The sequence below is a fragment of the Rhinatrema bivittatum genome, chromosome 6 (genome assembly GCF_901001135.1).
Source record: "Rhinatrema bivittatum chromosome 6, aRhiBiv1.1, whole genome shotgun sequence".
NCBI lineage: Eukaryota > Metazoa > Chordata > Amphibia > Gymnophiona > Rhinatrematidae > Rhinatrema > Rhinatrema bivittatum.
The window spans coordinates 149,861,438-149,888,643 of record NC_042620.1 but is presented as its reverse complement, the minus strand read 5'-3'; the positions used below and the strand labels follow the sequence as shown (position 1 = coordinate 149,888,643).

At 46.1% G+C, this 27,206-nt stretch overlaps 1 protein-coding gene across 6 annotated transcripts in view; it reads right to left on the bottom strand.

Annotated features, from left to right (window-relative positions):
* Window positions 1–26,561, bottom strand: part of GTF3C3 (general transcription factor IIIC subunit 3) — a 123,062-nt gene extending 96,501 nt beyond the window's left edge. For 5 of the 6 annotated variants that reach the window (XM_029606061.1, XM_029606067.1, XM_029606064.1 and 2 more), the window contains exons 1-4: window positions 26,438–26,561; window positions 13,646–13,763; window positions 12,485–12,663; window positions 7,645–7,768 (exon numbers count right to left, since the gene is read on the bottom strand). In XM_029606061.1, the coding sequence (XP_029461921.1) occupies window positions 7,645–7,768; window positions 12,485–12,663; window positions 13,646–13,763; window positions 26,438–26,560 (544 nt within the window). In that variant the 5' untranslated portion in view covers window position 26,561. Of the gene's footprint in view, window positions 1–7,644; window positions 7,769–12,484; window positions 12,664–13,645; window positions 13,764–25,931; window positions 26,214–26,437 lie in introns of those variants that run through there. The other variant, XM_029606062.1, reaches the window with a different exon arrangement.
* Window positions 26,562–27,206: the final 645 nt, after the last annotated feature.

Here is a 27,206-nt window from a genome sequence, read left to right as displayed (position 1 = left end):
GGTATAGAAAAAGTTTTAAATAAATAAATAAACTATTGCCCCCAGCAAGAGGAGCTGGTCCAGAGTCTGGCGAACAACCCTTTGCTTGTGAAGGTGCCTGCATGGAGAGAAGAGGAACCTGTCCCTGGGGGCGCATACAAATTCCAAAGCGTAGCCGTAAAATCACAAAGTCAGAAGGTAAGAGGAGAGAAACCAGGCCTGTCAGCAAGCGCCCGGGGGGAGAGCCAACAGCAGTGACTCTCCCAGGCTCAAAGAGACCCCCCCTTCCTTTATTACTTTTTTTTTTTTTTTCTTAAGACTTGATTCCTCAACAAATGAGAAAGAATAAAAGCCTAGAGAACACACTAAGCTACTGTACTGGGAAACTGATGGTCCCCTGCTCCCATCTGCTGGAGTCAGAAAGATACTGAAGATTGAGACCAGGGAGGTGGTCCTATATAGCACCTCCCCCAGAAGTTTTTGTTCTGACTCCATCTGCTGGACGGGGGGACATAACCCACCGTCTGGACTGATCCTGGTACATACAGGGAACCATGGATCCTAAATCCAGCCACCTGGTGAAAACACTGTGTAATGACTTGGACTCCCCTTCGCCACAGGCTCTGAATGCTGCCTCTGCAGCACAGCCAGCCTCAGCTGACCTGGGAAGTGGAAGACGGGAGTCAGGAATCAAAGCCAGGTCCTTCCACCTGGCAGGACACAGTGCTGCCAATGAGTGACTGGGCTGGCGCGTGTCAACATATTAATGATAAATATATATTTATTTATTTTGTTAACCATGAGATGCTGGCACCACCACATAAATAGAACTTTTATTTACTAAAGATGCAGATCATTAGCTGCAATTGTACAAGGTTACAACTATAACAGAAGCAATATGGCTGCATCAGATTTTTAAGGCTGCACTGTGCAGAACTTGTACTGAGCAGACATGGTTATAACCCTAACAAGAATGATCATAGGGAGGCCAAACATTTTGAACAATGATCTCAACAGCTTTGGTGACACTGTAGTTTATAAAACTTGTCAGGGGGATAATAAAATATGGGAGGGGGGCCTAAGTGTTGGATTAAGCATGGCTATTGTAAGATCCATATAATAAAGCCTGGAAGAGCCTACCAGTAGAAGTGGTGGAGCTCAACACTGTAAAGACATTTATATTTGCTTGGAACAAATATAGAGAGCAGTGGTAGGGACAGGAATGAGAGGCTGATTGAAAGACCAGGAGGGTTGGGAGCTGGTTTTGGTGAAAGTGTGGGAATTTCTTCCTTGTCTACCCAAAGTGACAGAGAACCAGAAAGAAAGACAATGGGGCGGACTAATTGGTCCTTACCTGTCATCATTTACCATAGTACTACTTCTCTGCATACATCTGGTATGTGCTATCATGATAAAGCAGACTTGCTTACCTGTAACAGGTGTTCTCCTAGGTCAGCAGGATGTTAGTCCTCACACATGGATAACATCATCCGATGGAGCCCAGCACTAGAAACTTTGACTGGCACACTGAGCATGCCCAGCATGTCACTATCCACTCATCCACGTGGGGTCCTCCTTCAATCTCGAAACATAGAATTACGAAAAAATAAAAACAAACATAGGAGAAACCCAACTCCGTGGGAGGTGGGCGGGTTTCATAAGGACTAACATCCCGCTGTCCTAGGAGAACACCTGTTACAGGCAGGAAACTCTGCTTTCTCCTAGGACAAACAGGATGGTAGTCCTCACACATGAGTGAATCCCTAGCTACAGGCTGTTCCCAAAGACAAACGACCAACAGACACCTAACTACGTGCCAACGGGCACACCACCACTGGTGCTGTTGGTAACAGAGGGAGACAGCCTGAACCCGAACAATGGGCGTATGTAGGAAGAGATTGGTTTTACAGCTGAAAGAGATTCCGGAGGACAGACCGGCCAAAGCTGCTGTCACAGCGCCCATCCCTGTCCAGGCAGTTGTGAGAGGTGAAAGTGTGGAGAGAACTCCAAGTTGCAGCCTTGCAGATCTTGTCCATGGGGACCGCTCTCAAGTAAGCCACTGAGTTTGCCATGGCGCTGACAGAACGAGCCTTGACATGGCCCCCAAGCTGCATGTCTGCCTGAGTATAGCAGAAGGAGTTGCAATCTGCCAGCTGGACAGTCTGCTTAGTAAAAGCAACTGCCAATCCATTCCTGTCAAAAGAGATGAAGGATTGCGTATGACTGCCTATGGCCTGCTGTGCGCTCCAAGTAGAAGGCCAAGGCTGTCTTGCAATGAAGACTGTGCAGAGCCCGTTCGCCCTGGTGCGAATGAGGCTTTGGAAAAAAAGGTGGGGAGGACGATTGACTGGTTATGATGGAAATCCATCACCACCTTAGGCATGGACCTAGGGTGCGTGCGCAGAACCACTCTATCACGGAAACATTTTGTATAAGGGTGGATATGTCATTAAGGCTTGAAGCTCACTGATGTGACTGCAACCAAACACATGACATTCCAGGTCAGGTACTGGAGATCACAAGAATGCAGCAGCTCAAAAGGGGCGTTCATGAGCAAAACCAGCACCACATTCGGATCTCAAACCACGGCGGGGGGGGCCGCAGGGGAGGTTTCAATTGAAGCAGACTCCACATAAATTGCCCCACAATGGGCTGCACAGAAATGGGTAAACCATTCACACACCCCCCCCCCCCCAGTGGTAGGCACTGATAGCACTCTGGTGTACCCTAATGGAGTTGGTTTTCAAGCCAGCATCCGAAAGGTGCAAGAGGTAATCAAGCAGCTTCAGTGTGGAACAAGAAAACGGATCCAGTCCATGGCTCTCACACCACACGGAAAACCTCCTCCATTTTCAGGCTATAAGACTTCCTAGTAGAAGGCTTCCTGGAAGCCACCAGGACTCAAGACACATCCTCAGAGAGGTCGAGAGACTGCAGAATTACCCTCTCAAAATCCAGGCCGTCAAGGACAAGGCCCAGAAGTTGGGATGGTGCCACCTTCCCCAATCCTGCGTGTTGAGGACTGGTCGGTTCCCGAAGGGAGAGATCCTGCAACAGCAGGAACCAGAACTGCCTCAGCTATGAGGATCATAACTCCTCCATTGTGCCGAAGCTTCAGGAGAGTCTTCATCACCAGGGGAAGTGCAGGATACGTGTACAGAAGGCCCTTGCCCCAATGACAGACAAAGGCATCCAAGGCTGGTTTGCTGTCCATCCTGTACATGGAGTAGAACTGATCCACCTTCCTGTTGCAGGGGGATGCGAAAAGATCCATATCTGGGGTCCCCCAGAGGCAGAAGATCCGATTCGCCACTTCCTGTTTTAGGGACCACTCATGAGGTTGGAAGGTTCAACTTAGCCTGTCTGCCACCACATTTACTGTTCCAGCCAGGTACTTGGCTTGGAGCACATACCCCCGTGACAGAGCCCAAGATCAGATCTGAACTGCTTTTTGGCATAGGAGGAACGACCTCGTACCTCCCTGTTTGTTGATGTTCCACATCGATACCTAGTTGTCGGTCTAGATCAGAACCACTTTGTTGAACAGCCAGTCCCTGAATGCCCAGAGTGCATACCAGATTGCATGGAGCTCCAGGAAGTTGATCTGACACTGTGCTACCTGGGTGGACCACAGGCCCTGGGTGCGGAGCTCCTCCACATGAGCACCCTACCCCAGGTTGGATACAACCTTAGTGAGTACAATCTGTGTAGGGGGATTTTGAAAAGGCACCTCCTGCTCCAAATTGGCAAGACTCTCCCACTAAGACAAGGAATCCTGGAGAGGCGGAGTAATATGGATGTGGGCATGGAGGTACTGGGTGGCTTGATGCCACTGGAATGCAAGGTCCATTGAGCTCCGTGCATATGCAAGCGAGCCAAGGGAGTAACATGGACAGTAACGGCAATGCATCCCAAGAATTGCAACGTGCGGCGTGCCGAAATCTGCTGGCTCTATTGAACCACTCCCACGATGGTCGCTAACGTGAGCCCCTGATCACGGGGAAGATATGCTCGGGCCTGAGCCATGTCCAACATGGCACCAAAGAAGTTCAACTGAGGCGATGGGTCGAGCTGGGACTTCGGGTATTTGATGATAAACCCCTCCTGGCCGGGGTTTTTGTCCAGGTAGGGGAACACCTGCACTCCCAACCTGTGGAAGTACATGCCCACTACGGCCAAGCATTTGGTGAAGAAGCGTGGGGCCAAGGCCAAGCGAACAGCAACACCCTGTACTGAAAGTGCTGATGCCCATCACAAACCGGAGATACTTCCTATGACCTTGGAAGATCTTGATGTGGGTGTAGATCAAGGGAGCAAAGCCAATCTCCTCTTTGTAGGAGGGGAATCAAGGTGCCCAGAGAGACCATCTTGAACTTTTCCTTTTTTAGAAACTTGTTCAAAGCTCTCAAATCTAAAATAGGATGGACTTCCCCTGTTCTCTTTGGAATCAGGAAATATGGGAAGTAGAATCCCTGTCCCCGCTGTTTCAGCGGAACGGGCTCAACGTCCCTGGCCGCTAAAAGGGCGAAGAGTTCTGCCACAAGTATTTCCTGATGCAATGACTGACCCCAAGAGGTAACAATGGGCCAACAGTCCAGGAAAAACCATAACTGACCTCGACCGGAGGACCATGTGGCAAGTTGGCTTACGCTCCCTTGCAGCCAGTCAAAACCTCTTTGCGAGGCTTGCCTGCTGTCTAGAGTGGGCCCTAGAACTAACCTGCTGGGACTGGGTGCGAGAGGCGGGAGAATAGTACTTCCTCTGGTGGTAGAAGGACCTCCTTGGGCCCTGACGTGAGGACTTCCTTGCCGAGGATGCCAGGTCCAACGTACTGAGCCACAGCATCTCTTGCTTTGTCTCCAAAGAGGTTCTTGCCAGTACACAGCAGTTCCGCAAGCCTCTCCTGCACTTCTGGCTGGAGAGCCAAGGCCTGTAACCAGGTCATCTGGTGGGCATCAATCCGGCTACCCTCACTGCTGTCTCAAAAGCATCATAGGTGGACCGCACCTCATATATGCCACATTCAAATCCTTGTTGGACAACCGCTGAAAAAGCATCCTGCTGTTGCTGGGGCAGGTGCTCTGTCAAGTACTGGTTCTGCTTCCAGAGGTCTTGAGAATACTGCGTCATATAAAGCTGGTAGGAGGCAATGTGGGCAATTAGCATGGCCCCCCTGAAACACCATCCTACCCAGCACATCCAATACCCTCTGTTTCCGCGCCAGAGGCATGGGCAAGAGCACTTGTCCTTCTTAAGGGCAAACTCCACCACAACCGACAGAGTTGACACTTCTCAAACCCCGTAGTATGCTGTACTAAGTACACTGCATCCGCCTTCCTGTTTAACGGAGATACGGAGATGGGGTGTTCCCAAATCCTAAGGAGCAACTTCCTGTCCATGAAATTTTCAAGGAACAGCCACCACCTCCTTAGGGACATCCACAAACTGGAGAACCTCCAGCATCTTGTGTCTGGCATCCTCCTCCATGAGAAGTTGTATCAGGATGACTTCAGCCATAGCCCGGACGAAACCCGCAAAGGTTAAGTCCTCAGGCGGGGAATGACCTGAAGGGAGGTCACCAGAGTCATCCGAAAAAGCCTCAGAGGTATCATCCCCCCACGGGTCATAAGGGGCATCATCTTCACTAAGATCGCCTGGAGACATCCGTGGAGGGGGCCTGACCAGACCCAGATGCTTGAGCACTGAGGGCCCCAGAACCAGACCAGGTAACGCTAGCCCCGGAACAAAGGGTCTCAATGGCCCCTCAGCCTTGAAGGCCCTTCCTCCTCCTCGAATCCCGGAAAGGGATGGCATCAGGAGCCGGCACTAGCAGTCATTGGGGCATCGATGGCACCCTGGACACCGACATCGGCTGCATGGAGAGAACACTGAGAAGAACATTGAGGCGTTCCAGCAGCAATGGACGCAGGTTCCAGCATTGGTGAGGCTGGTGGCTCAATGTCCTGAAGGGCTCAAACAACTGCCAAGAGCACCCTTCGCTCCAACTCCTCCTCGAAGGCCGCTGAGGACTGGTCAGCCTGAGGAGGCGGCGGCGTAGCCAGATTCTCCTCAGAGCCCAGAGGGTGATCGGTGCCCGGCACCGGAATCGGTGGGGAATGCCTCAGAACCCCAGCCTCGATGGAGGATGATACCTCCTCACCATGAGGTCACTTTGGAGGGATTCACAGCTGAAGCCGGTGCCAACCCAAGCCTGGCACCGTACAAGGACAAAGACTGGTGATGATGTTTACGGGGCTTCCACAGTGCTCAACCTGGTCTTTCCCTGGCACAGAGGAAGGAGACGATCCAGAAATCCTTGAGTGAGAGGAGACTGATGAAGGCCGATCCCCAGCCCCCCTCTCCACCAATGGCCCCGGAGGTGTGGACACAGAGGGATTGGTGTCTCTTAGTTCCCCCCACCCCCCCCAGCCTTTTGGCGCTGATGCCCCCAATGCTTGTGTTGAGGATTCGGATTTCCTGGACCTGAATAGCTTCTCCATCTTGTCCACTGGGCACGGTAGCACTTGGGGGTCATTTGGTCACAAAAACAACACCCCCGAACATCGTGTGATTCCCCCAGGCAAAGGATACAGACTTTGTGGGGATCCGTAAGGGATACAGACCGAGGGCACTGGGGGCACAGACAAAAACCTGACAACACCATGCGGGAAAAAAACTAGCCTGCAAGCGGTCAATGACAGTCGGCCCCCGAAGGACACCATAACTGGGAATCGACTACACAGAAGGTAAAATGTACCGTGCCGCCAGCTAACTAAAGCCAAGAGGAATGGAGAGGGACCCAGTGCAGAAAAAATGCTTTCCGAAGAAATAAAGAGTACGCAGTCCACAACCGCAAGACAACAGTTCCACAGAAAAGAAGAGACTGAAGAGGGACCCTGCGTGAAAGCATGGATAGTAGCATTCTGAAAACTTTAACAAGGTTTCCGTGCCGGGCACGAGCGAATGATGTCATCCATGTGTGAGGGCCAGCATCCTGCTTGTCCTAGGAGAATAATAATAATATTTAGATGTGTAAGATGCGTCAGAGTCACAGGCCAGAGAAAACATTCCCGAGGTATAAATATTGAACATTGTATGTCAGAGGATATCAAGCCGGAAATAATAATTTTGCTATATTAAAGAACTAAAAGAAAAATGTCATGTTGCATTTATTATTAATACCTAAATACTGATGGCCAACAGGGCCAATTTAATGCCATAGTGGGAGGAGTCGGGCTTTAAACCACCAAGGTAATAACCAGCAGAAAAGCCTGGCCCTTATGATAGGTCATTACTTCTATTATAAATATCACAAATGGCATTTTTTAAATCAAACTCAAAATTATTTATGTGTGTTTTAAAAATTTCAGAATGAAACGTGTAATTCAGAACAACAGATTCCTAGCCCATGCCCATAAAGTCTCTAATAAAAACAAATCTAGGGGCAAGATAGCATAGTATAGACCTATAAACCTAGAGGCCCTAGCTCAATTCCTCTATCACTCCAAGTCATTAGACCTCCATGTGTTTAAACATAGATTGTAAGTTCTTAGGAGAAGAGATATTGTAAACATGTGAAATATCTTGCACAGCACTCTGTGCAATGCTACATAAGTTATAGATTTTATCAAGAGATACCATGAGAAATGATGCATGGTTCATTACCTTGTCTTATTATCTCCATGCACATCAATACAGCTTCTTCATGTTCTCCTCGAGCAAAGCGAATGTTGGCTTCCCCCATGAGGCCTCTTAGCGCTCTCGGAAGCTTGCTTCTAGGTCTCTTCTCCTACATATGAGGAAGGATAACATTCATTAGGGCTTGTGATGAAATCAGCTAACAATAAACAAGAAGAGGTTTTCATGGGTAATGATTCAGATGGACTGAACCAAATCACGGGGAACCTAGAAGATGTGGTAGGCCTGATTGACAAACTGAAGAGTAGTAAATCACCTGGACCGGATGGTATACACCCCAGAGTTCTGAAGGAACTCCAAAATTAAATTTCAGACCTATTAGTAAAAATTTGTAACCTATCATTAAAATCATCCATTGTACCTGAAGACTGGAGGGTGGCTAATGTAACCCCAAAATTTTAAAAGCACTCCAGGGGCGACCCGGGAAACTACAGACCGGTTAGCCTGACTTCAGTGCCAGGAAAAATAGTGGAAAATGTTCTAAATATCAAAATCACAGAACATATAGAAAGACATGGTTTAATGGAACAAAGTCAGCATGGCTTTACCCAAGGCAAAGTCTTGCCTCACAAATCTGCTTCACTTTTTGGAAGAAGTTAATAAACATGTGGATAAAGGTGAACCGGTAGATATAGTATACTTGGATTTTCAGAAGGCGTTTGACAAAGTTCCTCATGAGAGGATTCTAGGAAAAGTAAAAAGTCATGGGATAGGTGGCGATGTCCTTTCGTGGATTGCAAACTGGCTAAAAGACAGGAAACAGAGAGTAGGATTAAATGGACAATTTTCTCAGTGGAAGGGAGTGGGCAGTGGAGTGCCTCAGGGATCTGTATTGGGACCCTTACTTTTCAATATATTTATAAATGATCTGGAAAGAAATACGACGAGTGAGGTAATCAGATTTGCAGATGATACAAAATTGTTCAATTAGTTAAATCACAAGCAGATTGTGATAAATTGCAGGAAGACCTTCTGAGACTGGAAAATTGGGCATCCAAATGGCAGATGAAATTTAATGTAGGTAAGTGCAAGGTGATGCATATAGGGAAAAATAACCCATGCTATAGTTACACAATGATATGTTCCATATTAGGAGCCACCACCCAAGAAAGAGATCTAGGCATCATAGTGGATAACACATTGAAATCATCGATTCAGTGTGCTACGGCAGTCAAAAAAGCAAACAGAATGTTGGGAATTATTAGAAAGGGAATGGTGAATAAAATGGAAAATGTAATAATGCCTCTGTATCGCCCCATGGTGAAACCGTACCTTGAATAATGTGTACAATCCTGGTCGCCGCATCTCAAAAAAGATATAGTTGCGATGGAGAAGGTACAGAGAAGGGTGACCAAAATGATAAAGGGAATGGAACAGCTCACCTATGAGGAAAGACTAAAGAGGTTAGGACTTTTCAGCTTGGAGAAGAGACGGCTGAGGGGGGGATATGATAGAGGTGTATGAGAGGTCTAGAACGGGTAAATGTGAATTGGTTATTTACTTTTTGGATAATGAAAGGACTAGGAGGCACTCCATGAAGTTAGCATGGGGCACATTTAAAACTAATCAGAGAAAGTTCTTTTTCACTCAACGCACAATTAAACTCTGGAATTTGTTCCCAGAGGATGTGGTTAGTGCAGTTAGAATAGCTGTGTTTAAAAAAGAATTGGATAAGTTCTTGGAGGAGAAGTCCATTACCTGCTATTAATTAAGCTGACTTAGAAAATAGCCACTGCTATTAATAGCAACAGTAACATGGAACAGACTTAGTTTTTGGGTATTTGCCAGGTTCTTATGGCCTGGATAGGCCACTGTTGGAAACAGGATGCTGGGCTTGATGGACCCTTGGTCTCACCCAGTATGGCATGTTCTTATGTTCCTATATACAACATATGGATGCTCTCTTAAAAAATGTCCCTCAGTGGAATACCTCCCTCGGAGGCCTGAACCTCCGGAAACAATGGGGGAGGGAGGTATCTGCTTTCCTTCGCAGCCCGTGCGGCAGAGTGAAAATGAGCCAACCTGTGCTTAGCGGGAACAGATCATTGGAGGCCAGCCGCACTGATGGTAGCTTCCCCGGGTCGCAGCAAACACTCCCCTTGCCGCCTGCCTTGCTCCCCGATGATCCCTCCCCACCAGGAAGGCATCGGGAGCAGAGACCAGCATGGGGGAGACGCAACTGTGCGTCTCTGCAAGCCGAACAGGCCGTGCCTCATGGCATAGAAAAACAAAGTTGGGCTGACCGCAACGCGGGGCACAAAGCAAGGAAGCCAGAGAGAGGAGTACAAAACCCTTGGGACTTTGTTTAGCTTGCATCCCTTACTTTTCTTCAGCGTGCACGCTGAAGAAAAGTGCCGCGCGGGTCTGGGGTCGCGCCTCCTCTGTGCAGTTCCTATCAGGACACTCAGTGCTCCACAAAAAATTAAGCTTCTTCCTCTTTTTTTTTTTTTTAAAAGCTTTAACAAGTAGAGCAAGAATAAAAAGAGCACTTCCCTAAGAAGAAATAACAGGCTGCGTTGATCACTCAGGGCAAGTGATCCTGAACCCCGGGTATCAGCCCTGTCCAGTAAGGGATGCAAGCTAAACAAAGTCCCCGACCCCCTGCTCGAGTGCCTCAAGTATCAGAGGGGATGGCCCCACCAGGGCCTAACAACCCTCTGCGAGGCAAATACAGATCTCAATATTCTTATTCTTTATTTTTTCTTTCAGTCAGTCAGACTGCAGGCTTTGCACCTCCACCATCTGCTGGAGACAGAGAAATACTGAGAGACTGCAGGTGTCACTTCGACTTAAGTGGCAGTGTCAGTAAAACTTTCTGTCTACATCTGCTGGAGGGGAGGCAAAACCCAGGAGTCTGGACTGATCTGGGTGCATACAGGGAAAATGACTTGCCCAAAGTTACAAAGAGTGTCAGTGGGGAAAGTGGGATTTGAACCCTGGTTTCCCTGGTTGTCAGCCCACTACTTTAATAACTTAAGAAATTAAAAGAAAGGTGGCTTCCTCTACAACACACTTCTCTTCATTTCTGGATGAATTGGAGGAAAGGACTTCCTTGTTAGTAGATACTATGCTACTGCTACAGGAAAAAGTCTAAATCAATGCTGAACTGAAAAGGGACTTGGAAGATGCAAATAAGAGTTGAGAATTTTGGAGATTCCACAGAGAATGGAAGGTGATGATCCAGTGAAATGTATGGCAACATTTCTGCCAAACAGGCCGATGCAATAAAAAATGCAGGAGAGCCGGCGCTCTGAGTTAAGCACCCGCTCTCTCGAATTGCAACTAGGCACCTCTCCTCAGCTCGCGATTTTGTATTCAAATTAGGCCGCGCACTAATAAAGAGGCACTAGGGGTAATAATAGCGCATCTAAAACGCGTGGCTAAACGGGGGCTAAACAGTGCGCTCAGCTGAGTGCACCGTTCTGTATCGGCCTGAAAGTTACTAAAAATTCAGTTTATGAAGAACTTTGAACTTGAAAGAGTCACCCCAAACACCATAAAAAAAAATACTCAAGAGAAAACCTCAATTCTTAGAAATCTTGAAAAAAGTCAAGATATCTAGGCAAGCAAAGAAAATTTTGATTCTCTAGGATCTAAATAAAGTCACAACACAGAAAAAGAAGATGTTTCTGGCAATTTGATAGCAACTAATATGCAAGACTCTGAGCATTCTATATAGTGAGAATGAATAAGTCCAAAACGTCAAGATCAGATTGATTCTCTTTCAGAAAATAAAAAGGAGTCTCTGTGATTTGCGTTTGTAGAACAAGGAGACAAACTGAGAAAACCAGGGTGACACAATGAATTTCATGTACAGTTTTCCTGAATAAGAGGCTATGTGCCAATTTTTAATTTGCACTTTTATTAAAATCACAGTGAATACCTGAGAAAAGTACATGAAGCTTGTATAGTAGGGAGAAGCTTGTATAGCAGGGGTCCCCAAACTATGGCCCACCAACTAGCTTTCCCTGGCTCGCCCAAAGCTTTCTTCGCCCCATGTCCCTTGAAAAGAGGTGCCCAATGAAGATGTACAAGTGCACAGCCAAGCAGCATTCTTCCAGTGGCCACCCATGCCGCACCCCTCATTGCCCAACCCGAGCCATTAGACAGGAGGCAGAAGGATTGGTGAGCACGTCCCAACCACTGCCAAACCCACGAACGTGTTCAAAACTTGCGGGCCACACTTCCTGCTGATGGCTCCCCCATTCCCCAGTATCTGCTCCCTATCTCCACTCTTATCCTCAGCTTTTAAGATCACCAAAAGAGCGGCACAGGGGTCACTGTTCCTCAGGAAACTCGCAGGCGTTCTGCCCACCTCAACTCCACTCAAAAACTTTTTGGGAGGAAATCAGAAGAAGAACTTTGCAAACATTATTAAGCAGTTAAAAAACTTTTCTAATCTCATTTACAAGCTCTTGCTGTTTCCAATTATTACATAAAAAGGCTAAGTTACATGAAAGGCACATTTTAAAGTGCAGAATTTGAATTGCATCATCTCCTGGGGTATTCTAGTTGCAGGCTCTTTAAACTGATGACCATCTGTCTTTACTTTTTATTTCAGAATATTATATTAGCATGGAAAGGCACTCTCAGTTGGGAGATAGTAGGATGTAGTGGAAGAAATCACATTTTCCAAAAGGCACAACATATGGTAACCAAGCAGCATAACTTGCAAGGGGAGGCATGACAATATAAGCCACACCAGTGTGTATTCTAGAAGGGACACAAAACAGGTAATACACTTAGAAGAGTAATGTCAACAGTTTTACATCCAACCAACCAAAGCAAAAGCATGGGAGACACTCACTTTCATCATTTTCTTGTTCTCTCGATTAAGCTCCATCTCCAGAGCAAAAACCTCTCCCGCAGTTGGATGGCCAGACATTTCTTCCCCATCATCATCATCGTCATCTTCCTCTTCATTCTCCCCCAGCATAGATGCAAAGGCACGATGGACAGACTTACTAACTCCATCAGTTGTCTCTCCTTGAAGAAAGATGAGAATGCATTTATCAGAATGCAAACCACTGGCTTCTCTGGTGCTTAGGGCAAAACTCCTGGCTCCGTATAGACAATGGAATTTGCAATTTGTTTTAATTTTGCAGCTGTTCATGAAGTGTAGAACACAATGAAGGATATTTCTTTCCAGCACTAGCATCATCAAACAGTCAGACGGTAGCATAGACAAAAGAATCGTATTAAACTTTATATGCTATTTTCTCTGTACCAATGAGGATGTCAAAAAGTAACTTTATATAATATACACAGTGTACTCAAATAGGTCACTAGTGCTAACAGCATGTACTGTGACCCTTCCCCAAAGCAATTAAAAAGAGAGCTGGTCTTTAGGGCAGTGCACATGAACAGCTGCATGCATTTAGCCATGCAGTTAATTACAAGCCCATAAAACAGAGCAAAGCCAGATTCTGACCCTAAATGCCTACCTGTGATGGATACCTGGCAATCACACCAGCTGTATCTGTAACAGACACCTGGCAAGCCCAAATGGCAGAGAACAAAGCCAAATAAAGAGTAGGTAAAATAATCTAGTAACCACAATTCCAAATGAGTGCCATTCCAAAATCCCATGACAGAATAGCAATGATTTTCTAGGGAAGCCAGGTATAAGAAAAGATGCAGACAGACTGCCAGACATACACATGCAAAGTTGCTGTTGTCTTTTTGAAACACCACACTCACTGCCATGGTAGCCTCATTCCAAACACTATAATTTCAGCATTCCAAGGCTTTATATGTTTGATTTTCCCTGAGCCCTGCATCCCCCTAAAGTCAGCCCTCCTCCAGACACTTGTCCTGGTATCTATGTGAGAAAGATGAGCAGTCTGATCAACTGGGAATCTCTCATATCTAGGAATTTTATGCCAAATCACCTTGTGTCATAACTACTGAATTTGCGGTTAAATTAAAAAAGGTTTAGTTTGATTAGCGGCTGGGCTAGTTACAATACCTTCACTGTCATCACAGCTCCTGTGTTTGCCAGATTGTTTTCCAGATGTGGAAGGTGCATCAGGATCTTCTGCAACAAAGTGATCTTCAGTGTCCCCAGTCACTCCTTTTCCTGCTTCCTAAATGGATCAGATGGGAATATATGAGATAAGGAGCAGCCTACTGGTCAGAGCACAGATTTTCAACCTAGTCCTCAGGACACACCCAGCCAGTCAGGTTTTCAAGAGATCCACAATGAACATACATGAGATAAATTTGCATAGAAAGAATGAGGTAAATGCAAAATTATCTCATGCATATTCATTGTGGATATCCTAAAAACCTGACTAAGTGTGTCCTGAAGACTGGGCTGAGAACCACTATGTTAGAGCAATGGGCTGAGAACCAGGGTTCAAGTTCAGTTTCCTCCACCAACACTCTGTAAGACCTTAGGCAAGTCACTTTGTCTCCCACTACCTGAGGTACACACTTAGAGGTCACATTACTAGCCAGCAGTATTTTCTGTGGAGGGGAAAATACTCCGGTGACTGGGTATTACAGCTGTGAAACCTGTGCAATATTTTCCCCCATGGAAAAATATCATGGCTAAAAAATATTGTGCAGAACCTACTCCAAAATTGGGTAGAGGCCCCTTTCGCCTGAGGCTGCCATCTTCTTAAAGGGCCACAACAGCCTGAAATAGCCCTCCGGGGCATTTTCATGTTGGGGGAGGGCAACCCCATTGCCTCTAGAAGCAGCTCACATGAAAAAAGTAGAAAATGTGTCGCACAGAGATGCTCCATCCCCTACCCAAACCCCCCCCCCCTTTTCAAAAAAGGGTCCCCTCCATAGTAGCAGGCTGCTATCCCCCCAAAACCCAACCCACCTAACCCATCCTTTCCAAAAAAAGGGCCCCCCCAACAGTAGCAGTCTGCCACTCTCCAAAACTCCTGAACCCTCCCCCCCAAGGCATATCTGCTGGCTGAATGTGGCCCAGAGCACCCCCAAGTATCCAGGCCAGCCAATAGCTACATCCAAAATGGCACCGGCCGGTCTGGCTAGTCAGTGTCATTTTGGAATTAGCGATCAGCCAGCCTAGAGGGCACTCCAGGCCCCACTTCACTACCAGGTATATCGGGGGGGGGGGGGGTGGCAGGAATTTAGTGGGGGTGGCAGCCTGCTGCTATGGGGGGGCCTTTTGAATCAAGGGGACCCCTTTTTTGAAAAAGGAAGGCAGGGCATAACTGCATGACTTTTAAATGTGTCTAACTTTTTTTTTTTTATGTGGGCTCTTTGGTGGAGGGGTTTACACATTTTGGGGGGGGGGGGGGGGAGAGAGGAGAACAGCTATTTCAGACTATCATGGCCTTTTAAGCACCAGCCCAGGTGCAATGGGATTCACATTAGCTTCCTTAACACTCCTAGGGAAAATCAGCTACAACTCCTGATTTGTAGCTAACTTTACAGAAAATAGCATGGCTTGCATTTTTTGAGACAAGCCAATAGCTAAATTTTATTTATGTAAAATTAACTAATGATGAACTGCTTTGCATGGATTTACAAATTTAATACATGCAAAGCAGCTCAATAACATACCCATGTTATTTTGGGGAAAATATTGAATGATAAAAGCCTAATGGGGTTTAGTAAACACACCCTTTAGAAGATGATATTAATTCTTTGGGGAATTAATTTATTATACCTGATTTCTAATATCGCTTTGAGCATTCTTTGAAAAGGAAGATGAAAATTTTAAATCATTGTTATTAGAACAGTTAGAAAATAAGTATTAATTCCATCTCTAACATAAGGATCATTAACAAAGTTTTAATTAACACGATAAGAATATAAGACTTGCCATACTGGGTCAGCAGTAATGCCTAGCAAAAGCGTGCGACAACTTCCCAGTAGCCGCCTAGCAAATTTCATGCTGAGATACCTGTTGTGATTCATCCCAGGAAGTCCCTCAGATCACGTCAAGTGCGTCCCTAAAACCCCGGCAGAGGGTGCCCTTTAGAAATGTAAGTCGACTCGATCACTTCCTTCAGCTACCACATAAATGTAGCCTTAGATGCCTTATTTCCCTTCTTTGGACCCCTCCCCAGTACCAAGAGGTGATTCGATCTACAGAAATCATAAGTGACCTTTAGATACCTCAATAATGCATGCCTCCCATCTAAGCTCCCCCACGAGGCACAGAGGAATCCAAATTTGGAAAAATTGGAAAGCACCGTCTAACTAAGTTGGAGCACTGAGACTACCTCAGGCAGAAAAGAAGGCACAATGCATAAAGATACCCCCGATTCAGACCTCTGTAGGATGGGACACAATAGCACCTGGAGCTCCGAAATTCTCCTAGCTGAACAAATAGCCAACAAAAAAACCACTTTAAGAGTCACGTCCTTAACCATAGCTCTCTTTAGTGGTTCAAACTGAGCCTCACGCAATCCTCTAAGGACTAGATTCAGATTCCAAGACAGACAAATGTTCCGCACCCGAGGCCACAAGTTCTAAGCTTCCCAAAGGAACCGTATAACATCCAGATGTGCGGACAGAGGATATCCTTGCATTTTACCCTGGAGACTACCCAATGTTGCTGCCTGGACAAAAGAGCTTAAGGCCAATCCCTTGACCAGAACCTTTCTATAGAAAAGCTAAAATATGCAATATCATAGCCTGAACAGGCTGAGGCTGCACTCCACCAATAGCAGGCCAGGACTTCAAGATCCTCCAAATTTGCACATACCGTATATCAAGGACGTAGAAGGTTGCCTAGCCTGCAATAAGGTGGAAATAACTACGTCGGAAGTGAAGCTGTGAGACAGAAGTGAGCACCTGATCCAAAATTACAGGGCCCTAGTGAAAAAGAGTTGACCGATGTCCGAACCACAGGGGCCCGTCTATGCCCATGTTGATCAGATCTGGGAGGCATGGTCGATGTGGCTACTTTGGAGCTACCAGATCATGTTACCCAGATGTTGTCCACCAGAGGCCACGGAGGAAAGAAAGAAGCACCAGAGCTCTGATTCCTTCCATACCGTATTCTGTTCAACAGCTGTAAAACCGTAATACCTTGGTGTTCTCTTTGGTCAGGTTACCTCCATCTTCCATGAATGAGACATATCGCTGCCTCTGACAGCTCCCATTCCCCGGGGTCTAATTTTCTCCGACTGAGAAAATCCGCCTGAACTTTGTTCACTTCAGCAAAGTGAGATGCTGCCAGCTGCTCTACATGCTGCTCTACCCATAGAATCAACTCCTGGGCCTCTCGAGCCACGGCCTGATTCTTTGTCCCACCTTGACGGTTGATGTAGGCCACTGTCATCAGTTTGTCTGATAGGATCTGTACTGAATGGCCGTGTAACCTTGGCAGACAAGCAAGCAACGCAAAATGAACCACTCTTGTCATATATGGCTCCGCCCACAAGTTTTAGTCTGTCTCCATCTACTGGTGCGGAGTCACAACCCAGGTGTCCTGGACTGATCCTGGTACGTACAGGGAACCACTCTTGTCTCTAACTGACTGATAAACCATGAGGCCTCCTGTTTTGACCAGTGGTCCTGCATTGACTGATCTTGCCACACAGCCTTCCATCCGGAGAGAGAGGCTTGCATCGATAGACTGTTATCCAATTTGGAACCTCCAATTCCACATCACGCTCAGGGCTAGTGTGAGTGAGCCACACAAAAGACTGTCCCTGACTTCCTCCTCTAACGGAAGAGGAAGATGAAACTCTTCCAATAATGGATTCCAGCAGGAGAGAAGAGCCCCCTGCAGAGGCCACATATGTGAGAATGCCCATTGGCTCTCCATTACATTTAGAATACAATATAAGGCACTGTGCTTAATTTATAAAGCCTTGAATGGTAAGAATATTGAATGGTTAAATGCATCATTACACATTCATGTTCCACGAAGAAATCTTCGATCAGGGAATAAGGGCCTCTTAACAATTCCATCATTAAAAACGGTGCGACTCAATAAAGTACAAGAGAGATCTTTACCATTAGCCGGACCAAAACTATGGAATTAAGATTAGAAACCAGTTTTTCATCTTTTAAAAAGAATCTCAAAACATGGCTGTTTAGGCAAGCGCTTGAAGATCCGAAAGAGAGTAAAATATAACTTTGTGGGCAGGCGTCTGGAGAAGAGAATGAGAATATCTTTAAATGGACTGTAATGGCTATTGCTGGACTTTATTGAACCTTTTATTATAGTGTTTTATGCTTCAGGTTTTATTTCATTTTATTTGCTTTGATTTTATTCTATGTTTTAGAAGGTTATTTATTTCTTTTATATGTTAAAAGTGTATGTTCATTGATGTATTTTATGCTGTATCTAAATTTTATAATATTTTATCCTGTAAACCGATGTGATTGTTCCAGAACACCGGTATATAAAACCAAATAAATAAATAAATAGAACCCAGGACCTGTAAATAGTCCCAGATCCAGGACACCGAAAGCTCTAGCAGAAGCCTAATCTGACTTTGCAATTTCAGCAATCTCTCCCCATGAGAAACACTCTCTCCACCAGCTTATTGAACTGAGCTCGCAGATACTCCAGAGTTTGAAAGAGGACTAAATGGTTCGTTGCTAAGTTCACCACCCATCCTAAATACTTCAAGTGCATCAGTACCTTTTGTACTGATTGTCGACAGAGGTTCTCTGATTTCGAACGAATGAGCCAGTCTTCTAGATATAGATGCAACACACACCCTCCTTTTGAAATGCGGCCACCCCCACCAACATCACCTTGATGAAGGTACAATGAGTCATCATCAGCCGAAGGGAAGGGCTCAAAACCGAAAATGTTCCCTTAGGACTATGAAACTCAGGAATCTCTGGTGCTCCAGTCTGTTGGCTATTTGCAAATATGCCTCTATCAAGGCGAGAGATGGCAAGAACACTCCCTTGCATACCGCCGCTATGACGGACCTCAGAGTTTCCATGAGGAAACGGCAAACCTTGAAAGCTGCATTTACCTTCTTTAAATCTAATATCTCTTGAATTGGATACAGGGGGAAAAAACACAACACTTAACTTAAAATAGACCTCCAGCTAAACTAAGCATGTTTAGGGTCTGTGCCAACAAATTCAAGAAGACACCTCTTTGAAAAAAAAAAAAAAATCTGAGCAGAGTCCGAAGCAGCTCTCAATCAAATGCAATTTCTTCCTCTTCTAGAGGTGAGAAAACCATTTCCTCATTGGAATCCTCTGATGCCTCATGATCCACAACCTTGAACATTACCAGGGACAACCTCCCTGTGGCATTTGCCTGAGGTAATTGACAAATGGGCGGCCCAAGCACACAATCCCTACATAGCAGGTTGCTTTGACTTCACTGGGAACCCCTGCAGAAACAGGTCTGCAGGTCCTGGAAATATTCCACCCAGGAGGAGGAAGATGGATCTATACTGGAGTCCATAGGCCCAAACTTGCCCTCTCCAATCTCTCTCTCAGGGAAGCTTCTGCCCTCGGGAACAATGGAGGAGGAGAATGACTATCGCCTGCCTCCCATTCCACTCCCCTCCGGAGTGGGCCGAGGGGATGACCCAACATAGGCAAAAGCTGTAGTAGTCAAATTGCTTTGAGCATCTAAACAGCGAGGATTCAAACGGAGAGAGAGCGAGGACTGAATTGCTATCAGACAGCAAGCCTCAAAGATAGCAAGGTGCTTGGACCTGTTCGCCCCCTGCGCCTGGCTCTCCTGAATTTCGGCTCTAGGCAGGCTCCCGCGCACACACCAATTCCACCCGGGTGTACACGCACAAGACTAGGTCGCGGTTGTACGCGCACAAGTAGATGTGCAAATACACGCTCGTATAGGCCATGGACACACACGCACAATCACCTGCGCAAATACACACTCCAGTCTACATCACGGCCTTATGCACACAAGTACCTATACAAATACATGCTCAAGTCTAAGTCGCAGATGTACGCACTGAAATCTAGGCCACAGCCTTATGCCCATAGGTCCCTGCGCATCCAACCGCCACAAGGCGAGAATGTGTGCATATGCCTATGCATGCAGGAAAAGAACCGCTGCCATGGCCTACCACACAGCTAAGCAAAGCCTACCTGCACCTTCAGCGTGTTTAAGCATGGATCTGTTCAACATCCAGCATTGAAAATCATTGAAGACCTGAAGAACTTCCCAACAGCTCAGGCCTCTCGACCGGCCGAGAATCCAAGGAGACTGGGGCCGAAAGCCAGCATCCCCCCCCCTGCCTGTTCCACTAAACAAGCCTTGTGCATAAGCAAATTAAAACTAGCAGAAGACCTCTACCAGAACCAAAAACTCCTCCTCAGGTGCAAGTGTCTCTCTGCACCTCTGCGGAACAGGGAACCGCCGATGATAGTTGAGGAGGGGATTCCCCTGCCTCTCCCACCGATGCTGTTAGGGAATCGAAAACTGCTGCCATTTCCACGCTGACGGGGAAAGCCTCAGTGCTAGACCCTGTCACCCGTGAGGCTCATTCTACTGGTGCGGCCATGCTCGACACAGACCCCCCTGAACGCCATGCTGCTTTTGCCGCATACACACGCTGTTCCTCCCCGCACCATCCCCAGTACCTTAATGGCAAGCAGGGGAAGAGTCCCTCAGCGCCATGGAGCCAACACTTGGTCTCTTCTGCAGGCAGAGAAGCTGCTAAGGTAGCTCCTCCCTGGAACCCCAATGCTGTACAGATTCCTCTAACTAGCTCCTTGTTCTCTTTTATTTTACTTATTTTACTCTCCGAGAACAAATAGAGATACATAGAAACCAATACTTTCCTTTGGTGCAGAGGTTCCGATTCCAGGAGCACAGGCCGCATGGCAGATCAGAAAAGAGCCAGACCACTGGCTATATCCGTCTCCTTTTGCCAAACTTTAGCGACCCAGCCCAGGACCATATGAAAGCTATACTTCCCTGTTTCACTAGGCTTACAGTGCAGAACTGCCAGCAGGTTACACCATTGTCTCCTGGGGGATGAGAGATCTGGGCCATCAGATGTCCATCCCACGGATCTCCGGTCTAAGCTATCAGAAGGGTCACCAAGCCCCTGCTCGTCTGCTCAAACCAGGGGGGCTGGCCCCACCAGGACCTCACACTCCCCTGGGAGAATACAGAAATGTTCTTGCTTTTAAATCTTCCTTTCTTTTTTTCCTTTATCTCCAGGCTGCAGGTTTTACACCATCTACCATCTGCTGGAGTCAGAGAAATACTGAGGGGCTGCAGGTGGCACACTGGGTTATGCACAGTGTCAGTGAAACCTTCTCTGTCTTCATCTGTTGGCAGAGAGGCAAAACCCAGGAGTCTGGACTGATCTGGGTACATACAGGGAACAACCGATTAATGTTTACTTATTCCACTCCACTCATTATTTTATAGACCACTATTATATCTCCCCTCAGCCTTCTCTTCTCCAAGTTGAAGTGGCCTAACCTCTTTAGCCTTTCCTCATAGAGGATTCATTTCTAATTCTGCTATACCTTTTCTGAGATGTGGTGACCAGAACTGCACACAATATTCAAGAGGAGGTTGCACCATGGAGCGATACAGAGGCATTATGATATTCTCTGTTTTATTTTCCAGTCCTTTCCTAATTTTATTTGCTTTCTTGGCTGCTACTGCACACTGAGCAGAAGATTTCAACATATTTTCAATGATGGCACCTAGATCCTTTTCCTGAATGGTGACTCCTAATGTGGAACCTTGCATTGTGTAGCTGGGAACTAGTGTAAAGTTCACTATACAAAAATAATCAATTTTCAGAACCGACTACATACATGGGCCATCGGATAAACAATTAAGAATAAACTCAGGTGGATTCCAAGTTTGGTTCTTGGTTTAAGCTCTTATTAACTAGGCTGGCCAAAATCAATGCAGATCCAGAAAGAACATTTTCATCCACACTATGGGGCAGAAACGTGAGATCTGCCCATGCAATTTTATTGTTATTTACAAAACTGAAATAAGATTTTACAATTATCTTTAGATATACATAGACAAAATTATTTTTAGGTTAAAAAAAAAAAGGACCTGGATTCTTTCTCCCTTTACAATATGAAACAACAAGCCAACTGTGAAAGTACCACATGCAATTCCACCGGCCCTAACAGGATCAAGTCAATCAGTGGTGTACGATCAGGGTCTTCAAGGGATTTGGTGAATTCCAGGCCCTGACCAATTCACTTTATTTTTTTTACACACTTTTTCCAAGAGGGGTAGGGATAAGCAAAAAGTCCTGCCCGACCCTATACTGCACTCAACTGGGCAATCCTCTTCCTTGACCTTCAGCAGGCGTTGCGTTTAAATGAACATCATCTCCTAATGCCGAAGGACCGATCACGAGACTCCTATCATGAGATCCGCCCTGCAGCAGGAGACAATGTTACATCAACGCAACTCCATCTTCAGTCCAAACCACAAAAAACACATGATCCAGCAGGCTGCTGTGGAACCCATCCTGCAGTGGTTAAAAAAGAGACAAGATCCCGCGACCGCCAGCAGAGTCCATTCCGTTGATGGCTGAACACGAATCCCTGCAGGGCGCTGCAGAGCCCATACGGCTGCTGTTGAAAAAGAGAGGAACCATGAACCGGGCGGCATGATGATGAGGTGGAGAAGAGAACAGGAGGCCCTAAGCATGACTGAGTGAAAGAGAGAGTGAGTGTGTGTGTCTGAAAGCGAGAAAGCCACTAAATGTGAGAGCGTGCCTATGTCTGTCTCTGTGTGTGTGAAAAGAGCCACTGAATATGAGTGCCTGAGTATGTGTGTGTGTGTGATGGAGAGAGTGCCACTGAATATGAGAGAGTACCTGTGTCTGTATGTGTTTATTTATTTATTTAAAATTTTTTATATATCGCGAATTGGTCAGTAACCTGACCGTCCAGGCGGTTTACAATAAAGCATTCATTGTTAAAAGACAAAACAAGCAAATCATAAAAATACATTACATTTACAATGCATCATAATCCAATCATATATAGCTATTTGAGATTAATATGATGAAACTTTTCCTGTTGGAAATGGGTTTTAATGGTTAACAAATATTATAGGTGGCGGTATAAAGGTAGGTTTTTAAAAGATTTCTTAAATTCTTTGGTACTTGCACATAGTCAAATTTGTTCAGGAATAGAGTTCCAGAGAATCGGACCTGCAACAGAGAAAGCTCATTTGCTAGTTAATGCCAAACAGCCATTGAGTGTGAGTGTGTGTCAGAGTCTGTGTTTATGTGCGAGGGAGAAAGAGTCACTGAGTGAGAGTACTTGTGTCTGTGGTTTTTACGGAGAAAGTTATTGAATATGAGAGGGTGCCCGAGTATGTGTGTGTGTAAGAGAGAGCGAACCACTGAGTGTGAGCGCCTCTTGTGTGTGAGAGGGGCCACTGAGGGGTCAATGCAATAAAGTGCGCTCAGCCTATCGCACAGGTTTACCCTCAGTTAGACGCGTGTTTTGGATGTGCTAGAGTAACACCCAATGCAATAAGGGAATTAGCGTAAACAAAACGCGTGCCCAAACACGTAGCCAATAGCGCTCATCACATGTAAATTCCATGTAGATGAGGCTATTACCCCCTAAAGCAGTAAATCCCTGGGCACCCAACGCACACTTTTTAACCCCGTAAATTTAACGCCAGCCCTGGAGCTGGCATTAAGTAATTCACGAGTCATGGGCCTATGAAAAAAATCAAAAATACAATTCTCTGTGGTTCCTCCACAGTTCTGATTTCCAGTCACTCCCAGGACAATGCAATAAAATGTACGTAAAAAATGCATCCAAACTGGGCATCCATTTTTTTAAAGCACACACAGCCACCTGCCCGGGCAGCCTGATGCTATATTTAAATGAGCTGGTGCTATAAACTATAGAGAAAACTATCAACTAAAGAATGAATGAAATGCATCCATTATAAAAAAAAAATTTCTGGACAAATAATATACAGGCTCCAGGCTGATTTCACCCCTTGCTATTGTGCGTTCTTTAGTTGATAGAGTTCTCTATAGTTCGTATTGAGTGCCCACAGCAATAAGCGTACAGTCACATCTCCTGGGTGCTAAGGATACAGAATTTCTCCCTAGTGCATCCCTTTTAACACACCAGCTCATTTAAATATAGCATCGGGCACCCAGGAGAGGTAGCTGTGCGCCTGTTAAAAAAAACAGGCGCCCAGTTTGGATGCACTTTTTTACGCATGTGTGAGAGAGTGCATGCATGCGTGTGTGTGTAGAAAGAGCCACTGAGTATGAGAGAGTGCCTGCATATGTGTATGTGAAAGACAATGGACACATGTTAGTGTGTGTATGGGGAAGAGAAAGAAGAGAAAGTTTGTGTAACTTCTCTCATCTCCCCCCCCCCCCCCCCCAACTTTCCCAGGACAATCTCAGAGTGACTGGAAATCAAAGTTCCCAGGTATGGAGAGCAGAGGATTTTTTTTATCCCAATTAGTTTTAATTGTTGAATGTTATTTGATATGTCTACTGTTTTTAAATATTTTATTGATGTAATATTTGCAATGCTGCTCTTTTCTGGGTAGGGTTGTTGCTGTTTGAGTCCTGGGAGTTAGTGTTATTTTGATATGGCAGCTTTGTCTCTTGGGGTAAACTGTATTCCTAGCAGGCTGTGATAGCTTTTATTGGACTGTTTAAGTATTAGCCCAAAATACTGTACATGAGCTATTGAGACAATATAGGACCTGGCTTTAGCTGTGAATGTCTCTGATCTGATATCTGAAGAAAGGGCCTATGTCGTTTTAAAAGCTTTTCACCAATATTTTTAGGTACAGGTATGTTTTATTTTGCAGATCTTTTAAGATAGCCTGGCTTGCTCTGTTTACCTAATAGATGGTATATTGGTGTTTTATAACATAATGTAATATTTGCAGTGTTGTCTTTTTATAGATAGGGTTATTATGTTTGAGTGTCGGCAGTTAGTGCTGTTTTGGTATGTGAGGTTTACTATATTATAATTGTTTATTCATGGCTTTCTGAGGGCCAAGCCCACACCCAATACTTGTTACAAAAGGCCTATTACTATAGGGGTTCCAACTGTCTTTTGTATGTTGGAGAAAAGGGACAGAAGGAGCAAGACTGATAAAGACTTTCGGGCCGATGCAGTAAAGTGCACTCAGGCTGAGCGCACTGTTAGCCCCCGTTTGGCCGTGCATTTTCGACGCGCTATTTTTATCCCTTATACAGTAAGGGGTAATAGCATGCATGTTGATGGGCCTATTAGTCATTCCTGCACGATACACAAAGTAAAACGTGCAGCCAAGCCGCACATTTTACTTTCAGAAATTAACGCCTGCCAAAGGCAGGCGTTAATGTCTGTCAGCACCGGAAAAGTATACAGAAAAGCAAAAAAAAACTGCTTTTCTGTACACCCTCTGACTTAATATCATAGCGATATTAAGTCAGAGGCCCCAAAAATAAAAAAAAAATTTTAAATTAAAAAAAAACTTAAAACTGCCCGCAGCCCACAGGTTGGAAGATGGACGCTCAATTTTGCCGACATCCGTTTTCTTAACCCGTGACTGTCAGCGGGTTCGAGATCTGATGCTGGTAAAATTGAGCATCGGCTGTCAAACCTGCTGACAACCGCCACTTCTGTCAAAAAGGAGGCGCTAGGGACGCACTAGTGTCCCTCTAGAGCCTCCGTTTACCGCGGGCCCTAATTTGCATTTGGGCTGATACTGAATCGCACGCCCAGGACATTGGCCTGTGCGCACGTCGGCTCTCCTGCGACTTTTACTGTATCGGCCCGTTTGGGAGGGGCGGTGTGAGAAGGGAGAGGGAACAGAGGGTGCAAGACTGATGAAGACTTTCGGGGGGCAGTTTAGGAAGAGAGAGGAGACAGAGAGAATGAGTCTGATGAAGACTTTGGGGTGGGGGAAGAGGGAAGTGGACAGGGGGCTGTGGGAACGAGACTAATTCCCTGTTATAAATGACACCGCAGCCCGCACGCCACTGCAAACAATGTGTATAACATTTGTATAGTTCAAACCAAGGCTGAGATACCAAAGAAACACACTGTACAATGCTCAAAGCAAAGCAAAACTTGACAGTGCACATAGATTAACAGTTTTGCCTGCCATCCTCCAGTTTGTGCCGGATACGTTTTGTGCTGTTGAGTCAACTTTGTATGCTCCAAGACATCTGTAATTACACATAAAACACTGTATTGTGACCGGAAGACGACGGCCGTGTATTTCTGCTCCCAATTTGAAAATATTAGTTAAGCTCAAAGGACGGTCGAGGAAAGAACCACCGAAACCGTGCCACCTGCGCCTGGAGCTCCCAGGGTGACCGGCAACCTCTCACCTTCCTCTCCAGTGCTTTCCGTTCCTCTCTGCGTCTCTCAAACTCCTCGAAAGATATTTTGCCCTCCAAGTAGTCAATCAACTCGGGGCTGAATCCGGACATGATTAGTCGCTGCCCGGCCAGACGGGGAACACAACAGTGCACCCCGGCTCCCGAGATCCCCAAAGCCTCCCACTCTGAACAGCGATGAATCTGAGACGGACTACAGAGGTCCGTTGGAAAATGAACTCCGGCTGGAAACTTGTTCCACGCCTCCGTTGTTCCGTGTGATTGCGCTCACTAGTGAGTCCTGCTCCAAGCCCCAAATACAGGGATAGGAACATGCACTACTGAATCTCTGCCGGACAGTATGGTCATCTACTTTAACAAATAGAAAGTACTTTTCTTGCAAACACGACCCCTTTTTTAAGAGCACTGTTTATGCTATATTCCTCTTTGCAATATATCCAATAATGCCTGCATGCGGTTCAACACAACAGCGGCCTGATTTATTTAGATTTACTTACTATGGCTGTAGAGAAAGAAATTTCAGAAATTTTACATGCTCTCTCCACGGGACTGAGATAAAATGTATAACAGATGTAAATGCCCTTGCAGTCAGGGTCAGAAGCACCCTTTCTGTCCCACATACTCACCACACACACACACACACACAGAAGCACCCTCCCTTTCTCACAAACTCACCACACACACAGAAGCACCGTTCCTTTCTCACATACTCATCACACACACAGAAGCATCATTCTTTTCTCATATACTCACCAGCACACAGAAGCACCCTTTTGATCTCAAATACACACACATAAAGGCCCCCAGCTGAACAGCTCGTCATCAGCCCACCAGTCTGGTCTCTGGCGGGGGTGCCGGTCTTCCTTTCTTTGGCCCCAATAGCCTGGTCTCTGGCGGCTGCTAGTAGCGCCGGTCTTCCTTTCTTCGGCCCCCAACTGTGAGTAGCACGTGACACACCTGCCAGTGTGTGGCGACACACCGGTTGAGAATCGCAGCTCTAACACACAAATAGACACAAACACACTCTCTCTCACTTCCTATCCCACTCCCCATCAGAAGCACAGCAGCAATTTCTTCCTTCCATGACAGACAGGGACTCTTCATTTTACTTGAGGCAGCACATGGGCTGGTGCAACTCTACTTCCTGCATTTGTGGCGGGGAGGGTAGGGGGCTGCGCTGTTGCTCTTCCTCCTGCTTTGGGTCGCTACTGCATGACCTTTTCTTCTTCCCACCCAAGCGGACCCACCACTTCTTTGGGCCATGGG